This window comes from Spermophilus citellus, assembly GCF_964194105.1.
Source record: "Spermophilus citellus genome assembly, chromosome: 1".
NCBI lineage: Eukaryota > Metazoa > Chordata > Mammalia > Rodentia > Sciuridae > Spermophilus > Spermophilus citellus.
Genome location: NC_138182.1, coordinates 158,851,891 through 158,866,945, shown reverse-complemented (window position 1 = coordinate 158,866,945; position 15,055 = coordinate 158,851,891). Strand labels below are relative to the sequence as shown.

Here is a 15,055-nt window from a genome sequence, read left to right as displayed (position 1 = left end):
GTACTGGAGAAAGAACCTAGGGTCTCATACATACCAACCAGGCACTTTATCACTGAGCTACACACCCTCAGCCTCTTCAAACCTAACTTGAAACCCTCTTGCCCCCTCAACTTACCCCACCTCGACCTGCCCCACTCCTCGAGTCTCTCGGATTTAGAAATTCTGGGGCCATGGATACTGAGCCTACCATACCCGACCTTCACGGCACCCCGAAATAAGAGTTTTATTGTCCCATTTTTCGGAGAAGAAAACTAAGGTGAGATAAAGTCCAGGTCTGTCTGGTTTCAAAATGCCGCTTTCCCACCACTCCGCCAGCGGGAGGCGCACAGGGCTGGGCGAGACACTGAAGACGACGGATTAGAGTCTTTGGGTCTCCGCGTCCGCAGCTCAGGCCCTGCTCCGGCCCCGCCCCACTTAGGCGGACTAGGAAGGGCAGAGCCCTCCAGCTCAAGGGAAGTTGGGGCTTCGTGATTGGGTGGCGCGTCCCAGCGGCCGGGGGAACGCCCAGGGGCGTGGCTCTGAGGAAGGCATGGACCAGGGCTCCGCCCCCTCCCGCGGACTCAAAGCGGACGGCGTCCGCGGAGGCGGGGTCAGAGCGCCGGCGGTAGATCGCATCGCTGCTGTTCCGAGCCCGCCGCCTACCAGCGCCCCGGCGGGGCAAAGCAGGTACAGGTGACCGCCCAGGGCGTCTTGGGCTGGATCAGACAGGGCCCGGGAGCCTGCTAAGGGCCCCGGAGGGCATTGGGGCTCTTGGCCAGCGCTGTGCTTTCTCCCGCGAGCTGGGGCCCCTGCCTCTGCCCCTACCCCCGCCTTCCTGAGGCGATGCCGGCTGTCGCTGGGCGGATTGGCGCCTGCGCCGCTTCCTGCGGCCGGGACTTGGCCAAATCCTGGGGCCCAGGCGGGAGACTAAGGGGAAACTGAGTCATGTTGTAGTGGGAGCCGTGCTGCGTGGGCGGCACCACTCCCAGTGGTTTCCAGGGTAGATCCCTTTCCTGACCACGCTTTGGGATCCCAGCCGCCGCCGATCTCCGGCAGCGCACCACTCCCGTCCCCCTCCTTCTTCTCCCAGGGGTCCCGCTCTGGCTCCCTGCAGCATGGACCAGTCCGGTATGGCTAGGACTTGCTCCAGCCGCCTCCTTTCCTTCTCCTCCCCTCCCCCTCGCGTCCCGAGCCCCCAAGTACTCCCTCCGCTGGCTCTCCGCACAGTGTCAGCTTACATGCCTTATATAGTCCGAGCATGCTTCAGCCGCGGCCTGCCTGCCGGGACCTGGAGGCGGGGGAGAGGAGAGTGGCCCCTGACTCACCCCACCGCGCCATCCGAGGCTCCAGGCTGGTTTGGGGAGAAGCCGTGCCAAATTAGTCTCACAGTTCACCTCTGGATGGAAAGAACCTCTAGCATAAATGAGGGCTCCCAGTTCCTGGGCGGAGGGGGTCTACCCTTGTGTTTATAAGTGAGGTCTACCTGACAAATCTGATAGGATACCTACTCACCCATGCCTTGTGTGTGCCCAGTGTCTTCCCCTGGTGCTTGGCAATTGTCCAAGGCTAGTGTCCAGCACTGGGCTGGCCTTCCTGCAATGCTAGCCACTGATCTTCTCTTCTCAGGAACAGGCACCATGGATTCCTTCAAGGTGGTGCTAGAGGGGCCAGCACCTTGGGGCTTCCGGCTGCAAGGGGGCAAGGACTTCAATGTGCCCCTCTCTATCTCCCGGGTGAGCCTGGGTTGAGGAATGGATCCCCCCGGGCGGGGGGGGGGGTCTGTGGGTCTTAGGTCTTCAGTGGGTGATGGGAGGGGAGGAATCTGAACAGGAACAACAGGGCTCAAAAGACCAGGAGGTGTCCAGAAATATGGTGGACACCTGCCATAAGGGCTCCCAACTAGGTGAATCCTGGAATAGGAATTCCTAAACTTCCCTAGCACTGGCCTAACTTGATGGCATTCCACCCAGCTCCTGTGGCCATACCTGAGGGCAAACAGGAGGCCTCCTTTGCAGGATGGGAACCTGATGTCTCCAGGGAGTGTCTGAACCTGAGGGAGCATTGCATGGAGTCAGGCCTCAGGCACAGCACTTTGACCATAGGATCTTATTTTAAGTTTGCTTTCACTCAGGGAATAACAGTTGCCATGCTGTTTTTTCCAAATGAGACTACTTGGAAAGGCACAGGGGGATCATTCTGCAAGTCCATGGCAAAGCAAATTTTGAATTTAGGCGCAAGATGGCCAGCACTCTTGGTGGCTTGGAGGAAAAGGTTTCTTCCCAACCTTTTCCAACTCTTCTCAGCCTATATCCCCATCAGGTGGTCCTATTCAGATTGTGGTAGCCCTTGACCCTGAACAGAGGTATTGTAAGACTGGGCTTAATAGCCCCTGTTGGGGGCTATTAGGGTTCTGACTCTTAATTCCTAGAGTCTGCCCTGGTGGGGCGGAGCTGGGGGCTGGCTCCTCCCTGTGGCAGGGGGATTGCCTTATAAGCCCAAGAATGCATCCCCAGCTGGCATAGCCAACAGTGGTTAGAGTCTACAGAGACCAAAAGGGCTAGCCTAGACCTGGACCCCTGGACTCCATTGGTGGGCCCCTCACCTGGTCGTCAGGTGGCAGCGCCAGCAGTGGGGTCCAGTTGTGGTAGAAACTGCCTGCCCAGAGTGGGTGAGACCAGCCTTTGGACTTGGTGTCTCTGATTGTGGCCTGGGGGTCAGAAGGGGGTGGGAACTTCCTGCCCCCACATCCGCCTGCCCAAAGAGGCCCACCCAGCCCCCTGTGGGCAGACAGCTATTGGCAGGAAGCCCAGGGCAAGCCCAGCCTGGCAGGGGCCAGAGGTTTGTGGAGGCACTGCCCAGCCTAACAGGGGCCCCAAGGCAAGAGTCTGTCAGTGGGAGTTGGGCTTGGTGGTCTGGGCAAGCAGTGTTCTTTCCAGGAATCCTTCTATGTGTTCTGGAAAATGCCCTGTCAGCAGGATATCTAAGGGCAGTGGTCCTCCTACCACACAAAAATAGTCCCCTACACAATCTTTAAGCCTATTCTATATTCCATTCCCCTTCCTTTCCCTGGGGAAAGTGCTGGCCAATGTGGCTTGTCTCAGCCTCAGTTTCTTCATTGATGATGACCTTTTATATGTGGCCTGTTGGGGGCACTCTGGGTCTGGGCTCCCTTGTCAGCAGCCTTAGCATGTGGGTGGGGCCACCAGCTGAGCCCAGCTCTGAAGTTGGATTTAAGCCCTGATGGGTGGCCGGGTGGGGTGGTCTTTTCTGAGCTGGGCCAGCTCCCTATCCCTCCCCTGACCCCAGAGTAGAGGGAAGAGGGACGGGCTAGGGCTGGCTGTTGGCCCAGGCCTGGGAGATGAGGTAACGTCTGGGACTGGGGGGTTGGGCTTCTCGTTGGAGCCCTTAGGCTGACTCACCCCCGCCCCGGTACAGTGTCCAGCCCCCTAGCTTTTCCCCTCCTTAATCCTTAAGGCCTCCTCCTGCTCCTAGCCTGAATTCCTCCTGCTTTCCCCTCTAGCCACCTCAGAGCTCTCTCTTACTTCTTTCTCCACCTTTCTGACCACTCCCCTACTCCTCCTTCCGCCTCCCTTCCTCCAGGGAAGGAAGTAGTCCTTTACCTCCTCACATACCCCTTTTCAGGAGCCAGCTGCTCCTGTCCACCCCAAGACCCCCACCTCAGACTCAGCCAATATAGCCTCCTGGGAGGCAGCTTGTGTGCTTAGAGAGTGACTGAACCAGGTTTCCCCTCCTGACTCACCATGACCTTAAGTAAGTCACTTCCCCTGAAGGTTGTTACTTCCCCATACCCATTGTAAGGGACTGGGTTGAACTAAAGGTGAGGCAGGGAATCAGGGAGTCTTTATAGGTGTGTTGATCCCTCGGTTGGGTGCCCACACTCAGCAGAGGTGGCCTAGAGTGGTGGAGCCTTAGAATCAGGGTCAAATCCTGGCCCTGGCTCTTAATAGCTGGGTTATTTAAGGTGCTTAATCTCCTTGTCTGTGTGAGAAATGTGTATATTCTCGGATTCTTCCACAGGCTATTGGAGGATTCACTGTCAATGTGTGCTCCAAGTTCTTAGTATTATTATTTAGCAGGTAAAGAAGGGTCCATCATCTTTATGTTCTAACCTTTGCAAGCATGAAATAGAGCCATTGAACCTAGCTCTCCCTTTTGTCCCAGTGCTGGCAGTCTCTGCATCTGGCCCTCTGCCCCTGGCACCTCTCTGGAACCTCTCATTTCCCCTCTGCTTGCCTCAGCAGTTCATGTACCAGCCCACCTGAGAAGCCTCTTGAGGCCTCTGGCAGCCTGTACCCCCCAATTCCCACCACCATCTGTGAAGTATAAATTAAGCCTGCTCAATGCAGTGCCATGCCCCTTGCCAAATAGCTGGGTAGTCCCATGGGCTCAGACCCATAGTTAGCCATCTGCCTGTGTTGTGACTGGAAGGACTCAATTTGTTTGTCAGGGTCACCTCTGCCAGGGGCCTGGGAAGTGGCCCCTCTACTCTCAGGCCTTTATAAATAGACTCTCAGCCCTTTAGCAACGCATTCCATTTTCCTTCGACCAAGATCATTGCTTTCCAAACAGCTAATGCTGGTGGCTACCATTTCTCCCAGCCTGCTGTATCCCTCATTTACCACACAAACCGGGGATTTCTGACTCAGAGCCCAAGGGGTTGGGGGCATGGAAATGACATCAATTTAAAGCTATGAAACTCCTCTGGCACCATTCAGGCACCATTCACAGGGAAACTGGAGATGACAAGACCTACTCCAAGTCTAGACATAACCCTACAGAAAGCCTTGGGATAGGGTGATAGTGTAAGAGGTCAGTGAGTACACTCAGTGGTGCCAGGGATGAAGCTGCCACAAGCACAAGCCAGAGGATATATCTGGTAGGTGGAACAGCCTGAGAGGGAGGCCAGCAAGGGCCTCAAAAGACTGATCAAAACCTGAAGGTGGCTGTTTGTTGACATCACAGCAGTGTCTGGGTTGTGAAGGAGGGTCCTGGAGGTGCTTAAATGAGCAGTGTGAGGGAGGAAATTGTGCAGTGGATGAGCACCACCTCCTCCAAGGTTGCTTTAGGATCCAGCAGCCACCTAGAAAAATGTTGACTATAATGGCCTCTGGGTACTGGAAGTGGGGCTAGGCAGGATTGACAACTGTTGGCCTCAGTTTGGGTTGCACAGTCCTGAGCCTCATTGGGTGCAGTGTCACATGTCTGTAATCCCAGCAACTTGAGGTTGAGGCAGGAGGATTGCAAGTTCAAGGTCAGCCTGGAAAACATACCTGTTTCAGAAAGGACTGGGGTATGTAGCTCAGTAGTAAAGCACCCCTGAGTTCAAACCCCAGTACCAAAAAGAGAGAGAGAGAGAGAGAGAAATCCTGGGCCTTTGTGACCCTTTCTCTGTCCACAGCTCACTCCTGGAGGCAAAGCTTCTCAGGCCGGAGTGGCTGTGGGAGACTGGGTGCTGAGCATTGATGGCGAGAACACAGGAAGCCTCACGCACATTGAAGCCCAGAACAAGATCCGTGCCTGTGGGGAACGCCTCAGCCTGGGTCTCAGCAGGTACCGCTGTGGCCTGCTGGTGGGTAGGGGCACCCTCTGGCTGGGCCCACAGTCACTTCCTCCCCTTCTTCTCCAGGGCCCAGCCAGTTCAGAGCAAACCGCAGAAGGTAGGCAGGGGGAAATCCGGGCTTTGGGCAGGAGGGGCATGGACCCCTGAGCTGACCTGCCTTCCCTGGCACAGCCTTGGCACCCAGTCCCTACTGGGAGCAGGGGGCAGATGCCAGAATGAGCAAGGTCTGGGGAAATGGGAGTGGAATCCAGGGCTGCCGCACGGTCCCAGCACCACGCATGCCTGCCTGTCCGCCTGCCTCCTGTGCTGTGTGCCCACCCACACTTGGTCCTTCCTTGGCCCCATGTGGACTGAGATTATAGCTCCCAAATGGGGCCCTTGAAATTTGAGTCGCCCCCTCCCTGATGCCTTCAGCCAGATGTGTGGGGCGGAGCAGGAGCTGCCACTGCCCTTTGGTGGGGAATCGCCCCATTCCCACCCAGGCTCCCACCCTCGCCCTCCCCGCTTGGCTCTGTCTCCGCCCAGGCCCTGGCCCCTGCCGCGGAACCCCCGCGGTACACCTTTGCACCCAGTGCGTCCCTCAACAAGACGGCTCGGCCCTTTGGGGCCCCCCCGCCTGCTGACAGCGCCCCGCAGCAGAATGGGTACGTCAGTTCCTGCCCGCCCACCGCCCACACTGTCCAGTCCTATGTTGGCCCCACACCCACTGTCGTTGCTGCTGCTCAGTGTGCACTGCGCCCCAGCCGGGCGGGAACCGTGCGGCAGCGACCCCTGGCGACCGGGGTGGGAGCTACAGGCACCACCCTTCTGGGGGACTCTGAACAGAGTCATTGTCCCCCACTGGTGGCCTGGGTTGGGGTGTGGTGTTGGGCCAACTGAGCCTCAGTCAGCGGCACCTCGCCCCCAGCTCCTCCGACCCTTCCCCATCTTTTTTCCTCCCTTTGTGTCTGTCCCTTTATCTGTCCATCTATTTCCTTCACAGGTGCAGACCCCTGACAAGTCAGTGAGCCCCCTCTGCCTGTCCCTCTCTTTCTTCTTTTTGTCACTCTGGGCGGTGGTCCCTCCCCTCCCCGGCTGGCCTACTCCCCTCTCTCACTCACCCACCCACCCAGCAGGGCCCTTAGCCTTACCCTTCTCCCTCTCTCTCCCATCACGGTGACCCATTTATACCAAATTCTGGGAGGGCCTGCCCCTACTACCCATCCCCATTGTGAGGTTCTGAGCCACACCCTTCCCACAGACAGCCGCTCCGACCGCTGGTCCCCGATGCCAGCAAGCAGCGGCTGATGGAGAACACCGAGGACTGGCGGCCACGGCCAGGGACAGGCCAGTCCCGCTCCTTCCGCATCCTTGCCCACCTCACGGGCACCGAGTTCAGTAAGTGCCATCCCAGGGCAGGGTAGACTCTCCTGGCCCCAGCCCAGGCCTGACCCTCTGCCAAGGATTAAGGCTGGGTTGGCCCTCATTTCTCTCGGTCAATGCCTGCCTCTGCCCTCTCAGTGCAAGACCCGGATGAGGAGCACCTGAAGAAGTCGAGGTAAAATCCAGGCACTAGCCTGTCTCCCACTTCCCACCTCTTCCATCCCAGCACCACCCCTGTGTCTGCCCTGGACCTCCCCAGCCGGGCTCTCCATTCTCCTCCTTTTCTTCTTTCCTTCCTTCCATCCTCCCTCCCTGCTTCCCTTCCATCTCTCCTTCCTTTCACTTCCTCCTTTCTCTGCCCCTCAGGGAAAAGTATGTCCTGGAGCTACAGAGCCCACGCTACACCCGCCTCCGGGACTGGCACCACCAGCGCTCTGCCCACGTGCTCAACGTGCAGTCGTAGCCCACCCTCTCCGGCCGGCTGCCCTCTGCCTCTTTCTCTGTTCCTCCTGCCCAAGGCACTCCCTTTGTGCCTCCAGCTTCTGCTTACCTTACCCACCCCTTTCCTGCCCCTGGCCTGAGCCTTCTGCTGGCCTGGCCCCAGAAGCCGGCCTGGCACAGGGCCTGACTTCATCTGACACTGCCTTCCCTCTTTTGCCCTGTGGTACTGCTGTCTGCCGGTCTGCACTGCCTTGGGCATGGAAATAAACATTCTCAGGCCTGCTTTCTCTGCCTCTGTCTTCTCTCTATCGGCCTGGTTTGCATTTTAGGTACAGCAGTGTTAGATGGTTCAGGCTCAGTGTGGGCCCTGCCACTCTGCCATAGTGGGAGGGGGTACCTGGCAAAGAGGGGGCTTTATCCCGCCAACAAAGTAGGCTCTCTGGGGTAAGGGGAGCCCAAGAGTTACCCTAAGGATCAGGAGCTCTGCTTCACCTCCCAGCGCTACATGACAGACCAGATAGCTGGGACCTAGCTAAAAAAGCAACCCTCCCCATCCCTACTCTAGAGGGACCTGGAGTCCAGTCAGCAGCTCTCATGTACCCAGGGCATCTCCCAGGGGCCAGCAGGACTAAACTGGGGGGTGGGACATGCCAGATGCTTCAGCCATTCAGTGCCTTGAATGGCAGATCTTGCAGCCAGGTGTCCAGGACAGAAGCCCCAGTCCCAGCCTCAACTACAGCCCAGGAACCCTGGCCTGGTGAGAGAGCGGGCTTGGGCCTCGGGAAGGGTGGGAAGCCTCCAGGGATGTGGTGGTGGTAGGCTCCTCTGAGCTGCCCCAGGCTCCACCCTCTATTCTTTGGGATCCCTGGGGACCCCTCTGGAACCATTTTCCTTGGCCTTGGCAGGCCCTACCACCCCCAGCCCCAGCAGCCGCCCACCCTGGGCTGTGGACCCTGCATTTGCTGAGCGCTATGCCCCGGACAAAACAAGCACCGTGCTGACCCGGCACAGCCAGCCAGCCACACCCACCCCTCTGCAGAACCGCACCTCCATTGTGCAGGCTGCTGCTGGAGGAGGCCCAGGAGGGGGCAGCAACAACGGCAAGACTCCTGTGTGCCACCAGTGCCACAAGGTCATCCGGTGGGTGACCCTATTTCCTTCCTACCCTAGCCTAGACCTGGTCTATTCACCTACTTCTAAGCTGCTACTGAGGGAGAATAAGGATTCAGTTCCCAGTGGAAGCTGGGGTAGGGACCTGACGCAGGTCCTTAGATTCTGAATCCTATACCACCTACTCCACCCTACCACCCCACTCATGCCAATCTCTAGCAATATTTGCCCTGTTGAAATGAAGAAAGTCAAGTGACACCTTGAAGCTGTACTCTGGGCAAAGAAGGGGCTGTCCTCTCCCAGCCCATCTGCATCTCTCTCTCTCTCTTTCTGCTCTTTCTGTTAAGCCTCTGCTCTCAGAGTGGACAGGTCAGAGGCCCCTCCCTCTTTGCACTGCTCCCTGGGGCCCAGCAGAGTAACATATCACCTCAGAATCAGTGTGCCAGACTTTAGAACCTTCCTAGTTCTCATCTCCAGCCCTGCCCTGCTTTTGCCTCCCATCAGCTCTTAGGCAGATTTGCAAAGTACCCTGCTCCTTCCTTTTTTTTTTTTTTTTTTTTTTTTTTTTTTTGGTACCAGGGATTGAACTCAGGGGCACTCATTCACTGAGCCACATTCCCAGCCATATTTTGTATTTTATTTAGAGACAGAGTCTCACTGAGTTGCTTAGTGCCTCGCAGTTGCTTTGGACTCGTGATTCGCCTGTCCCAGCCTCTAGAGCCACTGGAATTACAGGCGTGCATCACCACCTCTAGGGATCCCCCTCTTTCTTAGACCCCTATTTATCTAAGACCTGCATGCCCCTCCCCAAGTTGGAACAGGCAAGCAGGACAGGGCAGGCCGTGGGGTCTTCTCAAGTGTTCATCAGCATGCAGGGCTTCCTGTCCGCTAGGGCACCAGTCCCTCAGGTGTGTCTCATTAAACTCAAGTCATCAGCTCCCACCATTCTCCTAACTTCAAACTGACTCTTGTGTCATCAATTCTATGCAACATGACAAAGCTATCTCTCTTCAATCTTCATCACTTTCACTGTGTGACCTTAGACTAGTCACTTCCTAAATCTGTACTCTGCTTTTTGTTGTTGTTGTTATTCATTTGATGGACCTTTATTTATGTGCAGTGTTGAGAACCCTGTGCCTCACACATGCCAGGCAAGCACTCTACCACTGAGCCACAACCCAGCCCTTATATTCTGCTTTATTTGGGGGGGAAATAAATTAGAATGAACTTCCTCATCTAAAATTTCCTACTAGGTGCTAAATAAGCCCACTTGGAGCTCCCAACTCATTCCCTTTCACTGCCCTACCTCCCTATAGGGGCCGCTACCTGGTGGCACTGGGCCACGCTTATCACCCTGAGGAGTTTGTGTGCAGCCAGTGTGGGAAGGTCCTGGAGGAAGGCGGCTTCTTTGAGGAGAAGGGGGCTATCTTTTGCCCTCCCTGCTATGATGTGCGCTACGCCCCCAGCTGTGCCAAGTGCAAGAAGAAGATCACAGGCGTGAGTGAGGCTGGCAGAGGGATGGCAAGTGGGAAGGCAAATCCTGAACATGTCAGCGTTGAGGAGTACGGAGCACTGCCTAGCCTGTAGCTCTCTCTGCATGAGCCCTTTGGATCTTAAACAGCCTAGTAGGGGTAGAGGTGTAGCTCAATGGTACAGCACTTTCCTACCATGTAAGGCCCAGGGTTCAATCTCCAGCACCACAGAAAACAAAACAGGCAAAAAACAAACAAACAAAAAAAACAGCCTAATAAATGGGTTGCTCTATTGGCCTCACTTTATATCATCCAGGATCTTCACAACCAAAGGTCATAATTCTGTTCAAAAAGGCTTAAGCAGCCGGGAGCAGTGGCACATGCCTGTAATCCCAGCAGCTTGGTAGGCTGAGGCAGGAGGATCATGATTTCAAAGCCAGCCTCAGCAAAAGCAAGGTACTAAGCACCCAGTGAGACTGTTTCTAAATAAAATACAAATTAGGGCTGAGGATGTGGCTCAGTAGTCAAGTGCCTCTGAGTCCAATCCCCAGCATCCCTGCCGAGCCCCCCAAAAAGGCGTAAGCAAATAAAAAAGAGAAAAGAAATGTATTGGATAGCTCAAGGCATTAACTTCAAGCCCCACTAAATTCAGGTACCAAGGCCATGAGGACTCTTGCCTCACTCTCCCCAGGGCAGGAGTCTGACCTCACCAACCTGGCAGGTATTCCAATAGATGTTCTTACTGCTCAGTGGTTCCTTGAAAATTCTTCTTGCCACTTACTTTGTGCCACAGAATTGGCCAGAAGCTCTGAGGATTAAGGGGAGATAGTAGAGACCTGGCCATTCTAGGTATACTCTGAAGACCCCTGTGCCACTCCCACCAATCCCTTATTCATGCTTTAGCCACTCTAACCTCTTCATTTTGACAGTGAATTCTGTTCCTTCCACCACAGGGCCTTTGTACACTCTTACAGCCCTTTTTTACCTCTCTCCTTCCTTCATTTAGAACTCAACAATCACTTTCCCTTGGGAACATCTTTCCTGACACCTACCCTCCCCACAGGTCAGGCTCCCCAGTTTGCTCACTATACTCCAGTCATTTTGTCTCTTCTTATTTCCCTGGGTGTGAACTCCACTGGCTGAGAACAGGAATGTTTACATCAAGCCCTGTGCACTGTATATAGGAGGTTGTCAGTAAACACTTGAACAAGAAAGAAGTGGCCTCTAAGTGGAACTTGACCATGAGTAGGAATTCATTTGAGAAAATATACAAGCAGAGGGAACAGCTGTGTCACAAGGCCACACCTGAGAAGGGCGTGAGATAGGCAGAAGAGGTAGGTAGGATTGGGTTAGGATATGGAGCTGGGGCTGATGAGGTCAGATGTGCCTCAAAAGCGTCTTCTGGGGCAGGGTTGGAGGTTGAGCTAAAGCCAGGGAACTGGGTGCTGCTAGGGTCTAGACCAAGACAATAGGAATGCCAGACACTAGGGAGACAGATGTAGCATGCCCTAAGCGGGAGACACACAAGTTGAGAACTGGCCCACAGGTGGCTCTGCATACAGGCAGAAACCCCGCTCCCAGCTCTGGGCACTAGCCCTTTCAGTCAGCCCCTGTGGGTGCCCCCCTCCACTAGCTGGAGGCGTAAGTTCCTTCACTTTGGCCTGTTTGTTAACTTAGAGGGGGCAGCATCACTCTGTGGGAAAGGCCAGTTTTGGAGCCAGCCAAACATGGGCATAAAACCCATTTCTGCCCTCTATTGGCCATGTGAACAGGAGCCAGTTTCTTTCTCTGAGCCTCACTAAAGGGGTGGCAGTAACTCCTGACCAGTATGGTTTCAAGATTTACATGAAACTGAGTACAATGGCGCATGCCTATAATCCCAGCAACTGGGGAGGCTGAAGCAGGAGAATCACAAGTTTGAGAGAAAAAGAATTAAAACAAGGAAAAGGAAAAAATCATTATATAAAAAATTGCTATCTCAAAAAATTAAAAAGCCTGGGGATGTAGCTCAGTGTTTGACTGCCCCTGGCTTCAATCTTCAATGCCAAAAAAAAAAGAAAAAAAGAAAAATTAACACAAAATATGATACAGGTGTTGTAAAGGGTACAAATGAGCCATCAAGAGCTAGGTGTCACCCATAATTATTTCTTCCTTGGCCACCCTTTCATTTCTAAGTCAATGGTTATCATTTAAAAATCAAGCTGAAACTGGGCTTAGTGGCACATTCCTTTTATCCCAGTTACTTGGGAGGCTGAGACAGGAGGACCACTAGTTCCAAGCCAGCCTGGACAATTTAGTGAGACCCTATTTTAAAATAAAATTTTTAAAGGCAGGGGATGTAGCTCACTTGCCTAGCGTGAGTGAGACTCTGGGTTCCATCCCCAGCACTGCAGGACAAAAATGAAAAAGGAGATTTTACTTTTACACTTAGGTTTCAACCTGAGCCATCTGGGCATTCCTGAGTGAACCTATCCACAGTGCCCCCAGAAGCAGAGCAGGTAGTCCCCCATAACATAGTCCCCCGCCCGGCCCTTGAGGGATTCAATCTGGACCCCTTGCTTCAAGCATGGGGTCATTTTCACACCAGCCCTATAAGTCTAGGGTTAGGTTCCCAATTCATGAGGGAAACAACTGCATCTCCAGAGAAGGTAAAGGTACTGGCCACGTTGCCCTCTGCCTACTCCAGATCTGAGTGCCACTCTCCCTGGTTGGCTTGAGGGTTCTGGGGAAAACAGCTTAGCCTGAGGGAGAGCCTGTACTGTGAGCCTGCTTCTTCCCACCTTCAGTAGAGCCTCGTTAACTCGACTCACCCTGATTGGTGAGGACCCACTACAGGCCAGGCACTGTTGGGATAGAGTAGTTAATAGAGCAGTTAATGCTTCATGTCCCCCTGGCCCACGATTTAGCTAGGAGAATGGGGGAGAGAAAAACAGTAATAGACAGTAAAAATGTTATCTGTTAGATACAGAAAAAAGGAAAGGGGAAAGTAAAAGGTACCGGAAGCATGACATAGAGAAGGTGAGTTGGAGTGACTAGCGCGGACCACATGGATCAGGTGACGTTTATGTAGAAACGAAGGAGATGAGGATCAGGGGGATCTTGAGATATCTGGGATGGAGTAATCCGAGCAAAGGGGACAGCCAGTGTATAACCCAGGACAGTGGTGTGCCTGGCATGTCATGTTAGTGGCAGGCAAGAGTCCAATGTATTGGGGTCAGTATGAGAGTGTGAGAGGACAAGGGAAGGAATTTGGCTAGAGCAGATAGAAGAGTGGAATTACTAAAAATTGTGGGAGGAGCAGGTTTGTGGTGCAGAGTTGGGTGCTGAGTTTTGCACATGGTGAATCTGAGGGCCTAATGGACATGCATGTGGAGACATGGGGTGGGTGATGGAGTAATGAGGGTCCTGGGTGAGTGGATGTAAAACTTAGCAAGAGAAAGACTCTAGCCCAAGTCCAGCCTTCCTGCGTCCTGTGTTCTGGAAAGGGCTGAGCCTGATGAAATGACTGTGGCCCCCTCTCAGGAGATCATGCATGCCCTGAAGATGACCTGGCACGTGCATTGCTTCACCTGTGCTGCATGCAAGACGCCTATCCGCAACAGGGCCTTCTACATGGAGGAAGGGGCACCCTACTGCGAGCCAGGTATGGGGTTGCCCGTGGAAGGCAAGGGGGGGCAAAGCGTGAGGCAGGCAGGAATCCAGACCCCTTTTTTCTCTGCCTCCATCCCTAGACTACGAGAAGATGTTTGGCACCAAATGCCGTGGATGTGACTTCAAGATTGATGCTGGGGACCGCTTCCTAGAGGCTCTGGGCTTCAGCTGGCATGACACATGCTTCGTTTGTGCGGTGAGAGCCCCCACCCCTACCACCCTCTGTTCTTCTCTAGCCCCATTCCTATATCCTACCTGTGGGATGCATGAGAGATTGGCAAAGGGCCTTTCCAGCTACCTATGACCCCATGTAACTAGACCTTTCCTGTCCCCAGATATGTCAGATCAACCTGGAAGGAAAGACCTTCTACTCCAAGAAGGACAAGCCCCTTTGCAAGAGTCATGCCTTCTCCCATGTATAAGCCCAGGACTCGCTCGGCCTAAAGAGTGAGAAGTCTGGAGTCATTGCCCCCAACATTTCTGGGTAGAGCTGGCAATGGTTGCCCCAACCCCAACTCCTGGCCAGAGCCTGGGGTTCCCTGGACCCTGTCCCAATCTCTTCACTTACCCCATACACACTTCCTCCACCACCATCACATTACTGGTGCTGGCCACACCGGCCCCTGTTCACCTCCAGTGCCACAATAAACCTGTATCCAGCTGTGTGCTCTGTGCCTTTCCCTGTGCTTCAGTAACGGTGGGACTTGAGGCATTTAGCAGGGCACCGGTTAAGATGGTTTTCTTGGAGTTGGGGATATGGAAGGCATACGGTTACTGCCTCTAAATGTGAGGGGAGCCACTGGTCTGGCCTGGCATGGAGGTGAGAGTAGAGGAAATCGGGGCAGATCTGCAGAGATGGGGTGTGAAAGACACTGACAGCCAGAATGAGTCCCCACGGGTGCCACCCACCATCTATATGCCTAAGAACTGAAACAGAAAGTGGGGCTGAGAACCACATCCCCAGGTCCTGGGAGGCCACAAGTGCCAGGCTCAGGTGCTGGAGCTCTCTTTAGGAAAGGAAAAGGCAGGACAAAGAGTTTGAGATAGTGAAGGAACCAGTTTGGATTGGTGTTCTTGAAAGAGGCCCCGATGTTAGTGAGAAGGAGGAAGGAAACTAGAGGAAGGTTGGGACAAGGATCAGAGGGCAAAGGCCAGGGGAAGAGAGTGGCAGAGATGGGACCCAGTGACCGGACCCAGGGAGTCCAAAGTGAGAGCCCAGGGAACAAGGGGCAGGAAGAAGAGGACCAAAGCTAGTATAGGCATCCAGTATATATCGTATGTTGTTTACATCATCCCCACAATCTCCCCACCAACCCTAGGAGGTACCTGCAGTTACTTACTCCTTTTCCAGATGAGGTTAGAAAGGTTAGGAGACCTAGCAAAGGTCACATAACCTCTAGTCACAGCCAGGCCCGAAACCAGCTGCCACTTGGTCCCAGTCTGGTATCTCAAGGATTGG

At 54.4% G+C, this 15,055-nt stretch overlaps 1 protein-coding gene across 6 annotated transcripts; it reads left to right on the top strand.

Moving 5' to 3' along the window:
* Nucleotides 1-516: 516 nt before the first annotated feature.
* On the top strand, nt 517-14,262 carry PDLIM7 (PDZ and LIM domain 7). Of its 6 annotated transcripts, XM_081295048.1 has the most exons (14): nt 517-666; nt 1,606-1,712; nt 5,399-5,550; nt 5,627-5,657; nt 6,086-6,204; nt 6,543-6,563; nt 6,801-6,937; nt 7,061-7,097; nt 8,059-8,120; nt 8,269-8,503; nt 9,790-9,970; nt 13,468-13,588; nt 13,677-13,792; nt 13,932-14,262. In XM_081295048.1, the coding sequence occupies exons 2-14, from the start codon at nt 1,617-1,619 to the stop codon at nt 14,016-14,018; spliced, it is 1,395 nt and encodes a 464-aa protein (XP_081151174.1). In that variant the 5' UTR covers nt 517-666; nt 1,606-1,616; the 3' UTR covers nt 14,019-14,262. The 6 variants fall into 6 exon arrangements, with proteins under 6 accessions (XP_081151174.1, XP_081151176.1, XP_081151175.1 ...); XM_081295050.1 differs by lacking the exon at nt 6,086-6,204 and having other exon boundaries at nt 6,543-6,559; XM_081295049.1 differs by lacking the exon at nt 6,543-6,563.
* The last annotated feature ends 793 nt before the right edge of the window (nt 14,263-15,055 follow it).

Excerpts from the sequence above, each read along its gene's own strand:
- PDLIM7 (XM_081295048.1), top strand. The coding sequence starts at position 1,617 with ATGGATTCCTTCAAGGTGGTGCTAGAGGGGCCAGCACCTTGGGGCTTC. Across the intron at positions 6,564-6,800 it reads TGCAGACCCCTGACAAGTCA|ACAGCCGCTCCGACCGCTGG; the intron begins GTGAGCCCCCTC and ends CCCTTCCCACAG. Across the intron at positions 8,504-9,789 it reads CAGTGCCACAAGGTCATCCG|GGGCCGCTACCTGGTGGCAC; the intron begins GTGGGTGACCCT and ends ACCTCCCTATAG.